The sequence below is a fragment of the Hippocampus zosterae genome, chromosome 6, assembly GCF_025434085.1.
Source record: "Hippocampus zosterae strain Florida chromosome 6, ASM2543408v3, whole genome shotgun sequence".
NCBI classification, from domain to species: domain Eukaryota; kingdom Metazoa; phylum Chordata; class Actinopteri; order Syngnathiformes; family Syngnathidae; genus Hippocampus; species Hippocampus zosterae.
The window spans coordinates 6,874,871-6,892,121 of NC_067456.1; the positions used below are offsets into that span (position 1 = coordinate 6,874,871).

General features: G+C 45.3%; 1 protein-coding gene across 2 annotated transcripts in view; it reads left to right on the forward strand.

Annotated features, from left to right (window-relative positions):
- The window catches only part of LOC127602371 (zinc finger SWIM domain-containing protein 6), a 60,361-nt gene extending 49,422 nt beyond the window's left edge, over window positions 1-10,939 (forward strand). For both annotated transcript variants that reach the window (XM_052068438.1, XM_052068439.1), the window contains exons 11-14: window positions 4,634-4,791; window positions 4,990-5,153; window positions 5,303-5,384; window positions 6,084-10,939. In XM_052068438.1, the coding sequence (XP_051924398.1) occupies window positions 4,634-4,791; window positions 4,990-5,153; window positions 5,303-5,384; window positions 6,084-6,949 (1,270 nt within the window). In that variant the 3' untranslated portion in view covers window positions 6,950-10,939. The remainder of the gene's footprint in view (window positions 1-4,633; window positions 4,792-4,989; window positions 5,154-5,302; window positions 5,385-6,083) is intronic.
- The last annotated feature ends 6,312 nt before the right edge of the window (window positions 10,940-17,251 follow it).

A 17,251-nucleotide genomic window follows, 5' to 3' on the forward strand; every position in this document is an offset into this window, starting at 1 on the left:
AGTGAATATTAATTACATGAATGAGAGTGTAATTAGTGTGGCTGTAATTAGGAGGATGGGATCACACACACACACACACGGGTTTGTATGCAAAAGGGCCAGCCGAAAATGAGAAGCGGGGATGGGGGGGGGGGGGGGGGGTGTCTGTGAAAGATTTCTTGATCGAAGTGGGCTTTTCCCACTTTTTACTGGGACAGCGAACGCACCACACTCGGATGAATTCAAGGTTAGTCAAGCGCTCCGCTCACCAGCGAAGCCTCCCCAAACTTTTCCCGGAGTCAGCCACCCTCACTTGTTACGCCTCCGTACGCCCCGCTGTGGTACGAAACAGGCCGATTTAGAAAAATACGGGCCACTTATGGGTGCTCCTGGGAGCCCGACGGTGTCTACTCAGCACATAATGAATGTGTGTAATGTAGCGTAGTGTAATACGAGAGCGTATAGCTCACCGCTCCCACGGGGACGGTGGACAGTTAAATATAGGGGAGAAGGTAAAGGAGCCAGGGCTATTTTAATGGTCCCATTATAACGTTATCATTGATACACGCAGAGAGGGAAAAAGTGAGAGAGAGCGAGAGAAAGAGAGAGAGACCTTTTCACATTCCATGCTCTTTGTGTTTCTCAGGGCTGCTTCGCTGTAGCCTTTTAATCGGATGGCAGCGAGAGTACATACCAACATTTGACGTCTGAAATACACTTAATCAATTTAGACACAATTTAACAACATTTCTCTTACTGTAAAGTGGTACCGCCGAGTGAAAATCCCCCACGTGTAATTATTTTTCTATGAAAATATTTAAAAGTCAAGATTACATTTGCATATGTGCTGCTGCAGTTAGGTTGTGCTTTTAATCATCGTTTTTAAAGATAATCTCATCCTAAACTGTACAAGTGACCCCGGCAACCCCAGCGTGGACAGACCAAAAAGCAAGGCGAAGCTCGCTGGTTGAATCGTGAGTGTGCCGGACTTGAAATTTAAAAATTTAGTATGGGAGAAGATGAAGAAGGAGCAGAATCTTGTTGCTCTTGCACATTTTTCCTTATCTCCACCCCAACGAAGCCCAGTAGTTGAATCCAAAGCGCCTGGTATTATCATACGAGATTTCCATAGGCGATACGAGACTTGCAATGCTAATGAAGCGAGATCCTCGCTATAATCCACAACCTTTGATCCGCCGCATAATCTCTGCCGACGCAGCACTGTTTATGCTCACGTTGCGACAATGTGAAAGCAATGACATTGGCTTTAAATTGGGCCAGACACCTCATGATGTTTTCCTCTTTTCAAAGAAAAATGTTCAGAACAGCTCCGCTATCGATTGCGCAGGAGTCCCTAATAAAGTGACCATTTGAACCCTCTGTAACATTCTGCAAAGTGAACAGAACTGACAGTCCCAGGGGCATCCCGACACGATTTATGTATGGACGTGGCTCTTGTCAGCGGATATGCGGCTTAGCTGATGGATGAGCGCTTGAGGAGTGACGAGGGCCAAAGGGTGTTTACAGTCGAGATGAGGAAAGGACCGTGACACATGGGAGGGTTGGTCGTCATGGTGATGCTGACCAGATACCTCATCCGGGGGCCTCGGGATCAGAAGTAAAACCGTGATGTGCTAGGAGGGGGGGTTTCAGTGTTTTTCTACATGTTTGTTATTTTTGTGGCTGACGTGGCTTAAAAGTTAGCTTCTTTTTTTTTTTTTTTGTTGTTGGGTTTTTTTTTTTTAAGCACAATGGTACAACCGCTATTTTGTCCGTTAATATTTGCAATCCCCTGTCTGTTTAAATTTGTTTGATGAAACGTGCAAAGAAATCAGGACGGAGGCAAAGCGATTTTCACACCACTGTAGGTGTGAATGTGAGTGCGAATGGTTGTTTGTTTTGTAGGAGCCCTGCGATTGGCCGGTAGCTAGAGACAGGGTGTGAACCTGCCTCCACCGCCGATAGTCCGCTGGGATAGGCTCTGGTTCACATTTGACTCGAAAGAACATTAGAAAATGGATGGATAGACGTTGCTCAGAGATGTTTTCTATGCAGCCATTTTGCATCCCACAGTCGGAGGCCTACTGTACTTGTGCTCGAGTGAACGCTTGCACAACAGTCCTTGAAAAGGATACGGAACAACAAAAGCCCAGGATGAATTTCCACCCCCAACACGTTGAGGAGGTTAATTTTCAACGGTCCCGGTCGCCCTCTTGAGCTCCCATCCAGCAGAGGCCCTCTGGCTCTCTCTGGTGCAAACCAAACAAAACGTGGAATGTTGATGAGGCCTCCATTTTTTTTTTTCAACCCGGGGCCCTTTTTTCTTTGCTTTACCGCACCCCAGGAATCTTCCAGAAGGGCCCCCAGTGTGGCCCAGGCTCTAAGCGCCTGTTTTGGGGATGGCGTGAGAGGAAGGAACCCGGCTGTTCCTTGACCATCCAGAAAACAAACAAAACAAAAAAATGCAATTTTGCCAGCAAGTGAAAATGTTCACACTGTTGCATGTATCTCAACATGGGTTATATCACCTCCTGCTGGCGTGTGTGAAATTTTAAAACAACACTTGCAAATGTACTCTCAGGCAAGGCAAGGCAAATTTATTTATGTAGCACATTTCATATATACACACAGCAACTCGGTGTCCTTCACATTTAGAAACACAACCGTTAACACGCAGAAGCAAAGCATTCTGTGATTTTAAAAAACAGTAGCAGAATTGTATAATCTATTTTACAGCTGATTGAGAGCCAGTGTAAAGCCTCAAGGACTGGAGTAATACGGTATGTTCTGATCTCTTCATTCCGGTCAGAATCGAGCTGCAGGCAAATTATAATGGCAAAGTAGACTGCTAATAGATTCAATGCGGGTGTTCACTGTCTGTCTCCTTTATTTAGAAAAATGGCAAAAGTTGCTTGGACTTCCTGGAAAAAAACAAAATATTTTTTTCCCAGCAGCGTATACCAGCAACAGGGTAGTTCTTGCCTTCCCACTTGAATGCAGAAGTTACTTGTGGTGCACAAAGTGGGGTGGTTTGGAACATGCCTTCATACCGGACATCATCACATGCGGTGGAATTGAAAGTTGGCATTTAGCATCGCATTGCTTTTACCAGGCTGCTTTGATGTGTACCAAAAGGGCAGGTTTGTGTGTGTGTGTGGCGGTATTTGTTTGATGTGTGTCCAGCCCCTGTGCGGCTGGAAGGTGAATCGCTTAATTTCCCCACGGACTCAATTAGCTTTGTGATTGGTGGAGAGGAGGCCAGGTTGCTGCCTTGTGAAGCGGACGAGACCTTTTGAAAAGTGAGCCGTGGCGCAAGCGTGAAGCGGAATGGGAGATGAGGCTCCGCAGAAGACTCGGCGACCCCCCCCCCCCCTCCGTGTTGCCGTGACGATGATGAGGATGACGGGAGGGTGAGGCTCCTCTGTCCGCAGCAGGTGTTGCTTGGCTCTGAGCTGATTGGGAGGAATTAGAGTGGAGAAAGTAGTCAGTGATGCTCGGTCGCTCGCTCAACTTGAGGTGGAATTGCAGGCGCAGGCTAACTGTGATCAAATCACGCTTTCATTTTCAAGTGCCTTTCAAAGTCTTCATGTGTTTCGTCTTGTGATTCATATTCCGGCCAGCCCGCATCCAGCAGATATGCTTTATATGTAATACAGAGTATTCCAGATGTAATATAAACGTGTCTTGTAATTTGTAAAAGTTGTGCGTCTCTCGCGAGTCTGATATTCTGTTCCTGCTGTCTCTCTGTTTCCCTCTGACTTCTCATGCCAGATCTCAATTTTCCTTTGAGTTTCTGTTCCTGCTATTGCTCACTGCTGTTCCTAATGGCTCGCTTTGTTTCCTTCGGAGTTCCCGATCCTGATGGCTCTACCTGTGTTCTTCTGAATTTCTGTTCCTGTTCCCGCTGGCTTTCTCTGTGACCTTCTAAATGACTCTTCCTGCTGTCACTCACTGTGTCCTTTTGAGTTCCTGTTCCTGCTGGCTCCCACTATATCCTTCTGGTTCCTGTTCCTGCTGTCTCACTCTCTTTGGCCTTCTGAATTTGTTGTCGTTCTCGTGCTATCCCTCTCAGTTAACATCTGAGTTTATGTTCCTGCTCCTGCTGGCTCTGTTGCTGTTCCTGCTGGCCGTCTGTTTCCTTCCAAGTTGCTATTATTAAGTGGCGTTCTCTGTGACCTTCTGAATTTCGGTTCCAGATGTCTCTGTGTCACTGTATTCTTGTGAGTTCCTGTTCCTGTCCCAGCTGGTTCTCTCTGCAACCAGTTTTTGTTTTGTTCCTGCTTGGTCTTACTGTTTCCTTTGGAGTTCCTGTTCCTGTTTTCTGTCTCTGTCATTGCCTCATAAATTTGCCATAGCAACAAGTGGTTGTGCATGACCAGGACTAAGTAACCTGAATAAGCTCATTTTTTTTTCTTCTCTCGGCTCTATAAAATATGATTCATGCAGTGGACGGCCTGCGTCAGAGAATAACGCGTGACAACTTGTGCAATAGTGCAAATATGTTGTCCCTTCAAAATAACTCCACACACAGCCATTCACGTCAAAACAGCGAGCAACAAAAGAGATTAGACACCAAGTGAAAATACCCTTTGTGATCTCATAATGTGCTTTCGTCGACCCCCCCCCCCCCCCCACCACCACCACCACCACTCAGGTTGCCCGTATTAGAGTCAACAGCATCGTCCGGCGACCTGTCCCGGCCTCACCACATCGTGTCGGTGGTGCCCAACCGCTATCCGCGCTGGTTCACCCTCAGCCACATCGAGTCTCAGCAGTGTGAGCTGGCCTCCACCATGCTCACCGCCGCCAAAGGTGCGCACTACAGCACACGCCTAAACACCTAACACGGTTTTGATTAATCGAGTTTCACAAATAATTATTATTTCCTGGTGATTAAGTCATTGATTAATGGTTGCAACAGTCCTCGTCCTTACTGGAGCCGCGGTTGTGCCCACCTGTGTTGTAGCTAATCCAGATCAGTTGTTCATTTGGGTTCCTTTGACGTCTCAGGTGACAGTCGCAGGCTGGAGACGGTGCTGGAGTCCATCCAGAAAAACATCCACTCGTCGTCTCACATCTTCAAACTGGCGCAGGACGCGTTCAAGATCGCCACTTTGATGGACAGCCTTCCCGACATCACGTTGCTAAAAGTTGCTCTGGAGCTCGGACTGCAGGTAACTGAGGCGCTCAACGCCATTTGGCTCCGCCCACTTCATTACAACACCAGAGGACCAAAAATTATTTTGAGTCTAAACTCTCTATATTTCATTCATGTTACCTTATTTAGCGACTCTTTACGCATTCTTGTTTTGGTTATGATCAGGTGATGAGAATAACACTGTCCACATTGAACTGGAGGCGGCGGGAAATGGTGCGCTGGTTAGTCACATGTGCCACCGAAGTTGGTAAGTGAGCTCGCCGACTTTTGTCTCTCCTTATTTAAGTAGCATTTTGTACAAGACCGCGAATGCCAAACTTCATTCGATACGGTACCACTCAATTTGACAGGGTGTGATGCAATGACTTTTTTGTTGGCATTATGCATAAAAGCGAATGAGCAGGTCAGTACCATAAATATGCCATTTCCTTCTAAAATGTATACCTCTTCAATAATCGATATACTCCAAGTTGGAACGATTTGGTTATATTTTATTTGTTGCGCTTGCATATTTCAAATTTTAAAAATACATATGGGCGGCCCGGTAGTCCAGTGGTTAGCACGTCGGCTTCACAGTGCAGAGGTACCGGGTTCGATTCCAGCTCCGGCCTCCCTGTGTGGAGTTTGCATGTTCTCCCCGGGCCTGCGTGGGTTTTCTCCGGGTGCTCCGGTTTCCTACCACATTCCAAAAACATGCGTGGCAGGCTGATTGAACACTCTAAATTGTCCCTAGGTGTGAGTGTGAGTGCGAATGGTTGTTTGTTTCTGTGTGCCCTGCGATTGGCTGGCAACCGATTCAGGGTGTCCCCCGCCTACTGCCCGGAGACGGCTGGGATGGGCTCCAGCACCCCCCGCGACCCTAGTGAGGATCAAGCGGTACGGAAGATGAATGAATGAATGAATACATATTCTGATTCTGTGTGTGTGTGTTGTGTGTTTGCGTCAGGCGTGTACGCACTGGACAGCATCATGCAGAGCTGGTTCACCCTGTTCACCCCCACCGAGGCCACCAGCATCGTGGCCACCACGGTCATGTCCAACAGCACCATCGTGCGCCTGCACCTGGACTGCCACCAGCAGGAGAACCTGGCCTCGTCGGCGCGCACCCTGGCCCTGCAGTGCGCCATGAAGGACCCCCAGAACTGCGCCCTGTCGGCTCTGACGCTCTGCGAAAAGGACCACATTGCCTTCGAGACAGCCTACCAGATTGTACTGGAGGCCGCCGCCACGGGGATGAGCTACACGCAGCTGTTCACCATCGCGCGCTACATGGAGCACCGCGGCTACCCCATGCGCGCGTACAAGCTGGCCACGCTGGCCATGGCGCACCTCAACCTCAGCTACAACCAGGACACGCATCCGGCCATCAACGACGTGCTGTGGGCCTGCGCACTCAGCCACTCGCTGGGCAAGAACGAGCTGGCCGCCGTCATCCCCCTGGTGGTGAAGAGCGTCAAGTGCGCCACCGTGCTGTCGGACATCTTGCGCCGCTGCACGCTGACCACGCCGGGCATGGTGTCGGCACTGCACAGCCGGCGGAACTCGGGCAAGCTCATGTCGCTGGACAAGGCGCCGCTAAGGCAGCTGTTGGACGCCACCATCGGAGCCTACATCAACACCACGCACTCGCGCCTCACGCACATCAGCCCGCGCCACTACAGCGAGTTCATCGAGTTCCTGGGCAAGGCGCGCGAGACCTTCATGATGGCGCACGACGGACACATCCAGTTCACGCAGTTCATAGACAACCTGAAACAGATCTACAAGGGCAAAAAGAAACTCATGATGCTGGTGAGGGAGCGCTTCGGCTAAGCTCCGCTACTTTTCTACCAACTCGAGTCTGCCTTTTTTTTTTTTTTTTTTTTTTGGAACTTCCGGGGAAGAAAAAGAAAAGAAAGAGAGAGAGAGGACATCGAAATGAAGTGATGAAGCGGAAAAGGAAAAACAAACTCCACAGAGCCACACGCGGTATTATTGTTCTTGCTGTTGTTCTCGTTACAAACATTATTGCTATTATTATTATTGATAATAATATTACTACTATGTGTACAGAAGTGTTTTTTTTTTTAACGAGAGAGGAAATTTGTCACGTTGTGAATGTTGTGTGTCTGCGTGCGTATGAAAGGAGAACGACGTAATTTTGTTTTGAAACATTGTTTTTTTTTCTCTCTGTCGAGTTCTACAGGTGCATCTTAGTACACGAGAATAGCCGCGAAAATGTTCATGTCTTTCAGGAGTTGATTTCAAAAAGTCCATTCCAGAATTCACGACACAGAATGAAATATTTCGTGAAATAGATTTTACGTAAGAAACAGTCCAGGAATTGGCCGAGCAAGCTACCGAGGGTCCTGTAATATTGGTTGCCTCAATCACTTTGAAAATAGATTTTTTTAAATGTAAACAATACAATGAAATGTACGTTACTAAATAATTGGTTCTGTAATTACTTAAAATTTTGAATGGTTTAAATTATTAAAGTTAACAATGTTACATATTAAAATTAATAATTTTAATCATATTATTTTGACATAATTGTCCATCCTGTTTTTCTGTTTTACCGTATCCAGAAAAGAGATGGCCCAAATCTGTCCATTAAAAACTGAAAAGGAATTTTTTGAATTGAACTTCTGACACAAAACGTTTCTACCATTTTCCAGCGTGTTGAGATGCACCCGTATGTGGCTGAAGGCCCTCCACAGTAGCGCTCGTGTTATTAAAAAGAACGAATCAAAAAATTTGCATCCTCGGAAGACAAACTAAGGCTTTAAAATCACACACAGAGCACCTCCTCTTTTTCCCCCGGACCCCTCCAACAGGGGGCACCAGGCAGCACTGCACAGTTAAAAAAAAAGTCGCCATCAGCGTTTTCGCAGCGCTTGAGCAAGCATTAGTTTTCTCTCAGCGCCAATATGCATGACCGTGCGCTTAGCACACACCTGTGTAATGTGATGCATGCGGCGATCTGCAGCTGTGGCGCATTCGACTATAATCCAACCTGCATTCGATTTTAACACTCGGTACACTTGCATAATCCGATATGAGAGCGCTATCGAAATTCCAGATGGATGATATCAGAGGGATATTTTTGCAGCTTGTCGGCTGCATTTGACTGAGCTGTTTGGAGTAATCTTGGGGGTCATTCAAGTTTTTCCAGATGAAACCTGGAAAACAAACTTGGACATATGTGCTTTTCATTGGAGGCGATAACCTTGAACGATATTATGCGGGTAGTGTGCCATGAACCTAATGAGTGTGAAAAGCATCAAGGAATAATCCGATTGGATGTTGAGGGCATCTATCTGTTTGTTGCCATTTTCTGTCACGAAATAGAAAGAAGGAAAACAATAATTCACCTGTTCAGAACAACGTGCTCGGTTCTTCTTATTATTCTTACGTCAGCCACAAATTAGAAGCATTCGTCTGTAAATGTTTTGCTTTTCGACAAAACATATTACCTGCAGGGCGGCACGTCGGATGACTGGTTAGCACGTCGACCTCACAGTGTAGAGGTGCAGGGTTCGATTCCGGCTCCGGCCTTCCTCTGTTGTGGAGTTTGCATGTTCTCCCCGTGCCTGGGTGGGTTTTCTCTGGGTACTCCGGTTTCCTCCCACATTCCAAAAACATGCTTGGCAGGTTAATGAAACACTCCAAATTGTCCCTACGTGTGAGTGTGAGTGTGAGTGGTTGTTTGTCTATGTGTGCCCTGCGATTGGCTGGCAACCAGTTCAGGGTGTCCCCCGCCTATTGCTCAAAGATAGCTGCGACAGGCTCCAGAACGACCCTTGTGAGGACAAAGTGCATCGGAAAAATGATGGATGTTACCTGCAAAAAAAAAAAAAAAACCCAACAACTTTAAATACATTATGCCCTCTCTTGAATGTGAGCAGCATAGGTGTTGTCATGATGCTGTAAGTATGCTGTAGTCATGCCTGGGGGCATCTTTTCCCGGCGCAAAGAATCTTGACTTTGATTGTCTTGTAGAAAACATTCAATGTTCCCGTTTTGAAGAGGGATTTTGACTGAGAAACGTACAATAATCATCTACCTGTTCCAAAACAAACAGCACATTTGTTTATTGATAGTACCACATAGCTGTCAAATGAAAAGCATGTATCTCCGCTATCCTCTTTTTTTTTTTTTAAAATTCTTGATAACCCAACATCAGTTTATGCAAGTTTTCTAAATTCATTCACACAAACAAGAAATCAGCCATTGTTCACCTTTCAATCTGTTTCACATGGGTGAAAAAAACAAACCCTTTTTGACAAGTGTTCATGAAAAGTGAGCATAAGGATATTCCTATCGGACTGTCTCGATGTCCTATTGTTATGCCCAATGAGTAGAGCTGCGCTGAAGGGGGAGCGACTACCTCATTGCTGCAGTGTGGAACCTGCTCCCAGCGGAAACGTGCCGTCACGATGGAGATTTGTGGCACATAATATCACAGACAGTGTTCGTCAATCGCTTTTATTCCTGCCCTCCCATTGGCTACAAGCAGGCGCGTCACTCACTCCTCATTTCATTTCCGCCATTCTTTTTTTTTTATTTCTTTTTTTTTTGCCACCCCACCCCATTTCTTTAATAGGCCAGTGTCATTCATTTCCCTGTGTGTGAGTCATTGCAATGAGACTTTGTACTGTTGAGAGAAAAAAAAAATGTGTGCAAGCTCCGCTAATTGTCCACCGGAACGTTCTCAGGGATTTCTTCTTTTCCTCCACAAGAAAAAAAAAAGGCGGAACAAAACCAACGACTGACTACAGGAAAATGGGGAGAAAAAAAACCCAACAACATGAGCGAGCATTTATTGTACTCTGTATATATGCCATAGTATATGTCTGAATATGGAGGATCTGAAAGTCTATGTTAACTAATTTATACAGAGTATTCTATGTAATGTGAAATACTTGAAGCCGCTGTAGTTTGCTCTCTCTTTCTCTCTTCTGTCTTTGTTTTATTTTATTGTTTTTTGGGGCTTTTTTTTTTTGGGTGATGGAAACATATCAGGAGGACAAGACTTCATTCCTGCTGACTAAAGCATACAGACCAGGAAGGGAGGTCAAAAGTACTCACTGGGGGCCAGTAACACATTTTTTTGTTGCTTTAATCCATTTTAAATTCATTTCTCATCCAGTAAAATCGACACTGTGTCTCATATCACGCACACCCGTCAACCAACGTCTGTCCTTTACTCACCGTCATTTTTGTGTCCTTTGTTTTAAGTATGTTTGGACAAAAAAACAAACAAAAAAAAACGCAGCCTTTTCTTCTTGCCTTGTCTTAACGCTTTAACGTAACCAAACAGGAATTCTGTCTAACAACCAAACGCGTTCAAAGGGGTGAGAGGCGAGCCACCTTGGTCCAGCTTTAGTGTCCTTAATTAGTAAGAAAAATGAAAACAAAAAAAAAAAGAAAAAGAAAGGAAAAAACGTGAATGGCTGTGTTATTAACTTTTCGTCCTGCTTTTGACGACAAAGCAGCTCCTCACGTGTGTCTGGTGGTTAAGTTAAAAAAAAAGAAGAAAGGAAAAAAAAAGTGCATACGTTGTTGTCCGGTGTCTCGCAACAATTTCCTCCTGACTCTTTCTAGCTGTTTTTTTTTCTTTTGGGTAGAAAGCTCTCCCCCTTTTTTTATTTATTATGACGACCCATGTATACATGCTTATGAAATTCAAATTTGATATGCCGATATCGATTTATTTATGTAACTAAATCACTGTTTTATAATCTTGTTAATGAGTCAATAATTGATTTTTTCTTTTTTTTCTTTTTTTTTGTTTAAATAAAAGTTAATTTTTGAAATGTTGTTGACGTCTTCCACTGCGCTTCCCTTCGTAATTGGTTTCGTTTCACCCTTGTGTTTTTAGGTCTTTTGCAACAACCTTGTTCATCAAGTCCCTCCTGCTGTCACTTGCCAACGGTTCTTTGAGTTGGTGCTTCGTTGTGGTTTCTCCCCCCTTTTTAATCATTCAGTTTTGTCATTGTGATGATAAAAAATACGACTAATAATGATGAATGATGTCATCGGGTTGAAATGCTGAAGAAATCGAACTGAGCAAATAGAACCATCCCGCAGCTAGTTTGTTTAGCACGTTGTGCGTTATTTTGGGACGTGGGCAGGCGGAAGCACACAGAGAAATCAAATCGGGGTGGCGGGGGCGCCACTCCTGCCGCAGCGCTGTCATGTGGAAATGTTATCCCTCGCTGGTAGTACCCCTTTTTGCTTCGTCGTGTCAGCCGAGCTGCGGGATGACTACATCGCTGCATTTTGTCAGGTGTTTGTGTTTTGTGTGTGTGTGTCAGGGGGGTCTTGAGGGAGCGGCTCGGAACAGGTGGTATAGCAGCGGCGGCGGCGGCGGCAGACTTACAGGAGCTCCTGACAGCAGCGAGGTCCCCCGACTCACAGCCCCCGCTCATTAAACATTGACACAAAAACACCACAACTGTCTGCGTGTGAACAGTAATGAGGCCCCTGTGTGTGTGTGTGCATGTGTGTTTGTGTGCGTAATATTGCCCAGCTGCAGATCGAGGAATTCATCGGTTTATCTATGAAAGAACCTGCAGTCAGAAGCCAAGCAGTTTCTTTTTGTTGAGGGAGAAACTAGTGTTGGAGAGACTACTGTCGTCAAAAAGTTTCTCAGGCCATGCTTAGGTGTCCAGTGGTCGTGTGACAAATGCCAGCCTGGGACAAAATGGCCGAACTATGTGTGTGTATGTGTTTCTGTGTGCACACACTTGTACAGTAATGTTGCCTATAGAGGTTTTATTCTGTACAGCGTGTGGTCTGCACTCATTATTGTTGCCCTTATCCACCTGGAAATAGGAAATGACTAGCTCCGGAAACAGAAGCAATTCTGAGGCCATGCTCAAGTGTGAAAGATGCCTGCCTGGATGAAATGCATGTGTTCCTGTTTGTGCGTGTGCGCATGCGCGCTCATCCATGTGCGATTTTTTATCTTTACAAATGTTCACCAGGATTTTAGGGATCTTACCAGCCTGTCTAATTGTTATGTGGTGGATGCTTCCGAGGACAAAAGTCAAACAGTCATGTGTGTGTGTGTGTGTGTGTCTATGTGTTCATGTTGATTGTAGATGTGGGTACCTGGACATACTGGAGAGAAATTCACCAGTTTTAGCAACAAACGTAACTCTGCTGTCAGAGGCCACAATCTTGTGTCCAGTTGTTCCATATAAGTGTGTGTGTGTGTGTGTGTGTTTGTGTGTGTGTGTGTGTGTGTGCGTGTGCTTTCGTGTACGCGTCTGCATACCTATGACCTGCATCCAGGTCCCGAGCTGACTAGCAGCTGGTAATGACATCCCGCGGGTGCAAGCGGGCCCAAGCAGGCCTGTCTCAGTGTATACTTCTAATGACATCGTGATCACACGCCGCCGCCTTTCATGCTCCAAAAAAGAAAAAAAAAAACCCTATGAATTCCAAACCCACGCCGTCATCTCCCGCCTTCGAGCCACATCAAGGCTGACGTTTACTCACCGAAGCTGTCAGTCTGTCTGCCTTTCAACTTTCACCTCTAACACAAAAAGTGTAGTTTGAAGATCAAACAAAAGATGGTTTGAAAAAAAAGTCAACCTAAGTTGCACTGGTGTTTGAAGAGCGGTGACTATGTCATCATCGTTGTCAGTGGTGATGGTCATTTCTTGATGATGATTGGCTTTTTTTTCTTTTCTTCAAGCTGCAGGTACCACCTCCCTGTCAGGTGTTCTTAGGCAAGAAAATTGACCGAGACATCAAGTCCTTTCGTTAAAGGTGATAAGGCAAGTAGTTTTAGTTCGGGATTTTTTTTTTCAGACCTTGACACAAAGCAAACAGTGGAAGAAACCATTTTTGTTTCTGAAACGGAACTATCTTAAGTCTCTACAGTGTCTGTTACTATTTTAGCTGTAAATTTGTGTATTGATGCTTCTAATGCAGCCCTTTTTTTTTTTAAATAGCATTGTGGGCCATGTTCCAAGTTATTTTTAGTACATGCCGCATATAATCCTTGGGCCATAGTTTGAACACCTCTGCCTTAAGGGATAAATATAAATAAAATTAAATTAAGGACCCTTTAGGCATCACATTAAAATTCATTATCATAGTAATTCCTAGCAATCCCCAGTGTACTAGTCGCAAAGTGTATGAGTTCAATCAAGATAATGGTTGATGAACGTGAAATGAGACCGTGTTAGCTCATTAGCATCAGCGTTAGCATTTCAATGTAACAAATCGGCACACAACAAAATTTGCCCTGGAATGCAAGATTGGGCAACCATGGCCTGGTGTAAGTGATGTTAAGGTATTCTCTTTGAGTGTCGGATGTTTCATGTGGTTCTTTTGGTGTGTTGTTTCATGTACGAGCGGCACTTCAAGCTCGTTAGCTTTACACGGCTAACACCCAAAAAAGATCACATGCGCGTGTTCTTCGACAGGGCCCCGCAGCAAAGCGGGACTCGTCTTCCTTGTCCTCCAGGCCGCCGGAGTTTGATCTCCTCTCTTCCCCACCACCCATCCTCCCCTCCTCCTCCGTCTGCCCCGAGGCGCCTGATTAAATGCTAATTAAATCCGTTAGCGCCGCTATCGCCGCCGCTAACTCCTCTCTCTTGCTCTGTCATGGAGATTAATGCCCCTCGTTCATCACGAACTACCTGCCCAACTCGTGAAGACCTCAGCCTCACACCCCCCCCCCACCCCCCCCCCCCGTCCTCTCTCTCCAAGATGGACGATGGCTTTAAATTTTAATTTGAAAATTGCCCTCAATTACTTGGCCGGTGACCACTTGGCGGGAGGCGGGGTTACAGCAGCAGGTCAGTGGCCATGATGAGCGATAAGGGGACATTAATAAGAGCTGTGCCTGGGTTCATTTAAAAGCGGACAGGCCGCTTTCTCATTATTGAGCTCCCCCCAGCTTTATTTAAAGGACTTTATTTAAGGCCGGCCCGTGAATGTGTCCTACAGGACAGACGCTTAAAGCGCCTGACAGAGTGGGAAAGTTACGACCATAACTTACACCCTGAGCAGTGAGACACCCCCCCGCCCCCCACACACACACATGTAATGGACATTTCTTTCTCTTTTTTTTTTCCAGACATTTTGCAAACCGCTGAGCCTTCACGAGTCTCCAAAGAGCCCAAAGATGTTTGAACAAAGTTACACACATCGTTTACTTTTACACCTCCCACAATCTCCGGCCCACAAATGTTTTAGGGGCTCCAATATCTGTAATGATTATAAGCAATTGGAGGATATTGAGCGAGGGCTAACATGTCAACGGTAATATCAAAACTGCTTCTTCTTTTCTAAAAATGTAAATTGTTTTTTTTTTCTTTCCTTCTTCTAATTCTTGCGCTTTGAATTTGGGTTTGCATTTCTTCTTGTTAACTAAATGAAAAGGGATGAATTATGACAGGAAACCTCTGTGGACCAGACTGGGACCGAGCCAACAAATAGTGTGCGCTCCTGTTCAGCCTCCACCCTTGATACAGAAGATGAATTACACATAGATTTACACACCTAAGACCAGCTTGACATCCCAAAAATACTATCGCCTCCTCTCCTGCTCCAACCTTATTTATTTTTTTATACCAAGTGCGCGCCGGATGTCCCCTGCCGGGGCTTTAAATCTGTCTGCTAGTGTTTAGAATGTCACTATGAGAGCAGAGAAATGGAGGAAAAGCCCACTTGACTCCTCGTTTTTCCCTCGGCAAATACGCTCTGCAGACGTTTAAGTCCGTGAGTAACATCCAAAGGTGATGACAATGGCACGGTCAGAGTTGTTCTCGAAAGGAGTATCCCAAATTTTTGTGTCTGGGGCAAACAATTTTTTCAAGGACCTCCCATCAGAATCTTTAAGCCAATAAATTGCAACTGCAATGTCGTGACGTTTTTTTTTTTCAATTTATTTTATTTTTTTAATTTATTATTCTTATAATTGTTATTTGGGTGGCCTAGTGATTAGCGCGTCGACCTCACAGTACAGAGGTTGTGGGTTCGATTCCATCTGTGTGTTGTCTCCACTATTGTGATGGGTCAAATGCTGAGGTCAAATTTGGATTACATTCTAGTTTTCAGTTTCAGGATGAACCTGAAACGAGTCACTGAAAACTAGAATGGACGTCATTATACCATTACCATATACCAGCACTGTTTTTGACTGGAGGAATGTCGGCGCCATTTGACTGTCGTTGCTGGGCAGTCCCGGGGCGCTTGTGTCTTGCGCCTGTAATGGGCAGCATTTTTCACAGCCCCGCTCTGTTCAGCGGAGAGATCGGTGCTGTTGAACGGTCTGCGGCTGGATGGATGGAGGTCTTGAGGAGCCGACGATGAGAAGAAAGGAGCGTTGGCGCGGAGTGCCGATGCGGATTTGGAGCTGGGAGTCGCGGCTTGGAGTTTGAAGCGGATTATGTGGGACAGGAGAAGTGAACTAATCTCTTTTCGTCAATGGACGCTACAGCTTCGTGTTTGCTTTCAAAACGTTGCTTGTAGCAGACGTGTGCACATTTTTCAGCATGATGTCTCGGATCCACTGGTGAAAGGACACTTTGATCCTCTCCTCTTTCATCTATAACTGCTTCAGACAACAAAGTGTATGCAGAAAAGTGGTGAAGATTGCACGACTGTCTCTGTCCTATGTGTTGTCTTGTGTTATTTTTGTTATTTTGACTTCAAAATGGCGCCGCGAGAGTGGCTGCCTTTCCAGCAGCTCCTATTTTTTTGTTGTTCTACTTCTTCCTTTCATAACTTTGCTGCTGTGAATCTGGAATTTCTCCATTGCGAGACTAATAAAGGTTTTTCTCTCTCTTAATTTATTTTTCGGTGGTTTTGAAATGAAGTGCAGAAATGAACAGCAACTTCCTTTCCGCACTTCATTTCAAAACCACCAAAAATAAATGACGTCCATTCTAGTTTTTTAGTGACTCGTTTTAGGTTCATCCTGAAACTGTCTCCAAAAGCCCAATATCTCTCACTTTGCCTGTGTTGTGTCATTTATTACAAATGATTTAGCGGATCCCCAAATCACACCCCAGCGTGCCACCGAGGGGTTCCTGTGAGCCCAATTCGAGAACCACTGTTCTAGCATGTTCCGCGTTACGCAACGTGTAATCACACACATGGTGAGGACGTGGGCCTAAGCGGTAGCAGAAGTAACGAGCAGACTCCTTGATTAAAAGCCTGGACGAGGAGCAGCATGACGTCTCCCACTCAGTCATCTACGTCTGCTTCTCTCGCCTCCTTTTCCTCCAGCAGCAGCAGCAGCAGCGGGAGGCACTCCGCATCCGGCCGACTGGAACAAAGACGGGAAGTGAGTGGAGAAAGAAGGATGGAGCGACAGGAAGGCGAGAGAATGAGAGCATACATCATGGCCCTCATCGCTGACATTTGTGCTCGCTGTGGAGAGACGCCATGAATTTTAATATGAAGCTGTGGTGAGGAACAAAAAAAAAAAAGAGAGAGGCCTTTTTCTCCTTTCGCAGCAAATTTGATGAAGTCATGACCTGTCTTGCCTCATCTGACACTTCACGGCAATGCAAAAAGGTGAGCTCTCGGGCAACGGTTCCAGGTTTGATGGCGGGCATCGGGAAAGACAAGTTTCGACAAACGCTAATATTTACTGTAAGATTCATGTGTGATAGTGTTAACTATTTTTTTGTCAACATTTCAGTTTTGGTGTCGATGCCAAAATGTAACAGCTTATTTCCTCAGCTCAAACACAGCCTTGTCAAAAGATTTGTTTGTTTGAAGTTGTATCCTTTTGTATTTTGTGATAGAACTCTCCCCGGTAACAAACAAACTACATAAAAAAACAAAAAACAATAAGCATTCCTTGATGCAGGTAACTACAACCCCCGGCCCCCCCAAAAAATCCAATATCAAATTGTAAACATTTCTAGATATCCACTTACTTCATATGCTAACATGGGTAAAAAGTAAATAAGTCAAAAAAATTTTATCCACATCTTTCACTCAAAATCATCAATCAAAATCATATTGTCCATTCACAACCTCAGCAGAAAAGCGTGAAACGTTTGTCGTTTTTGTCTAATAACAAACAAACCAAATACGAAACAATAACAGCCTAAGCTACTTGGCAGAGGTAACAAGAATGTCGTTGATTCGAGATTG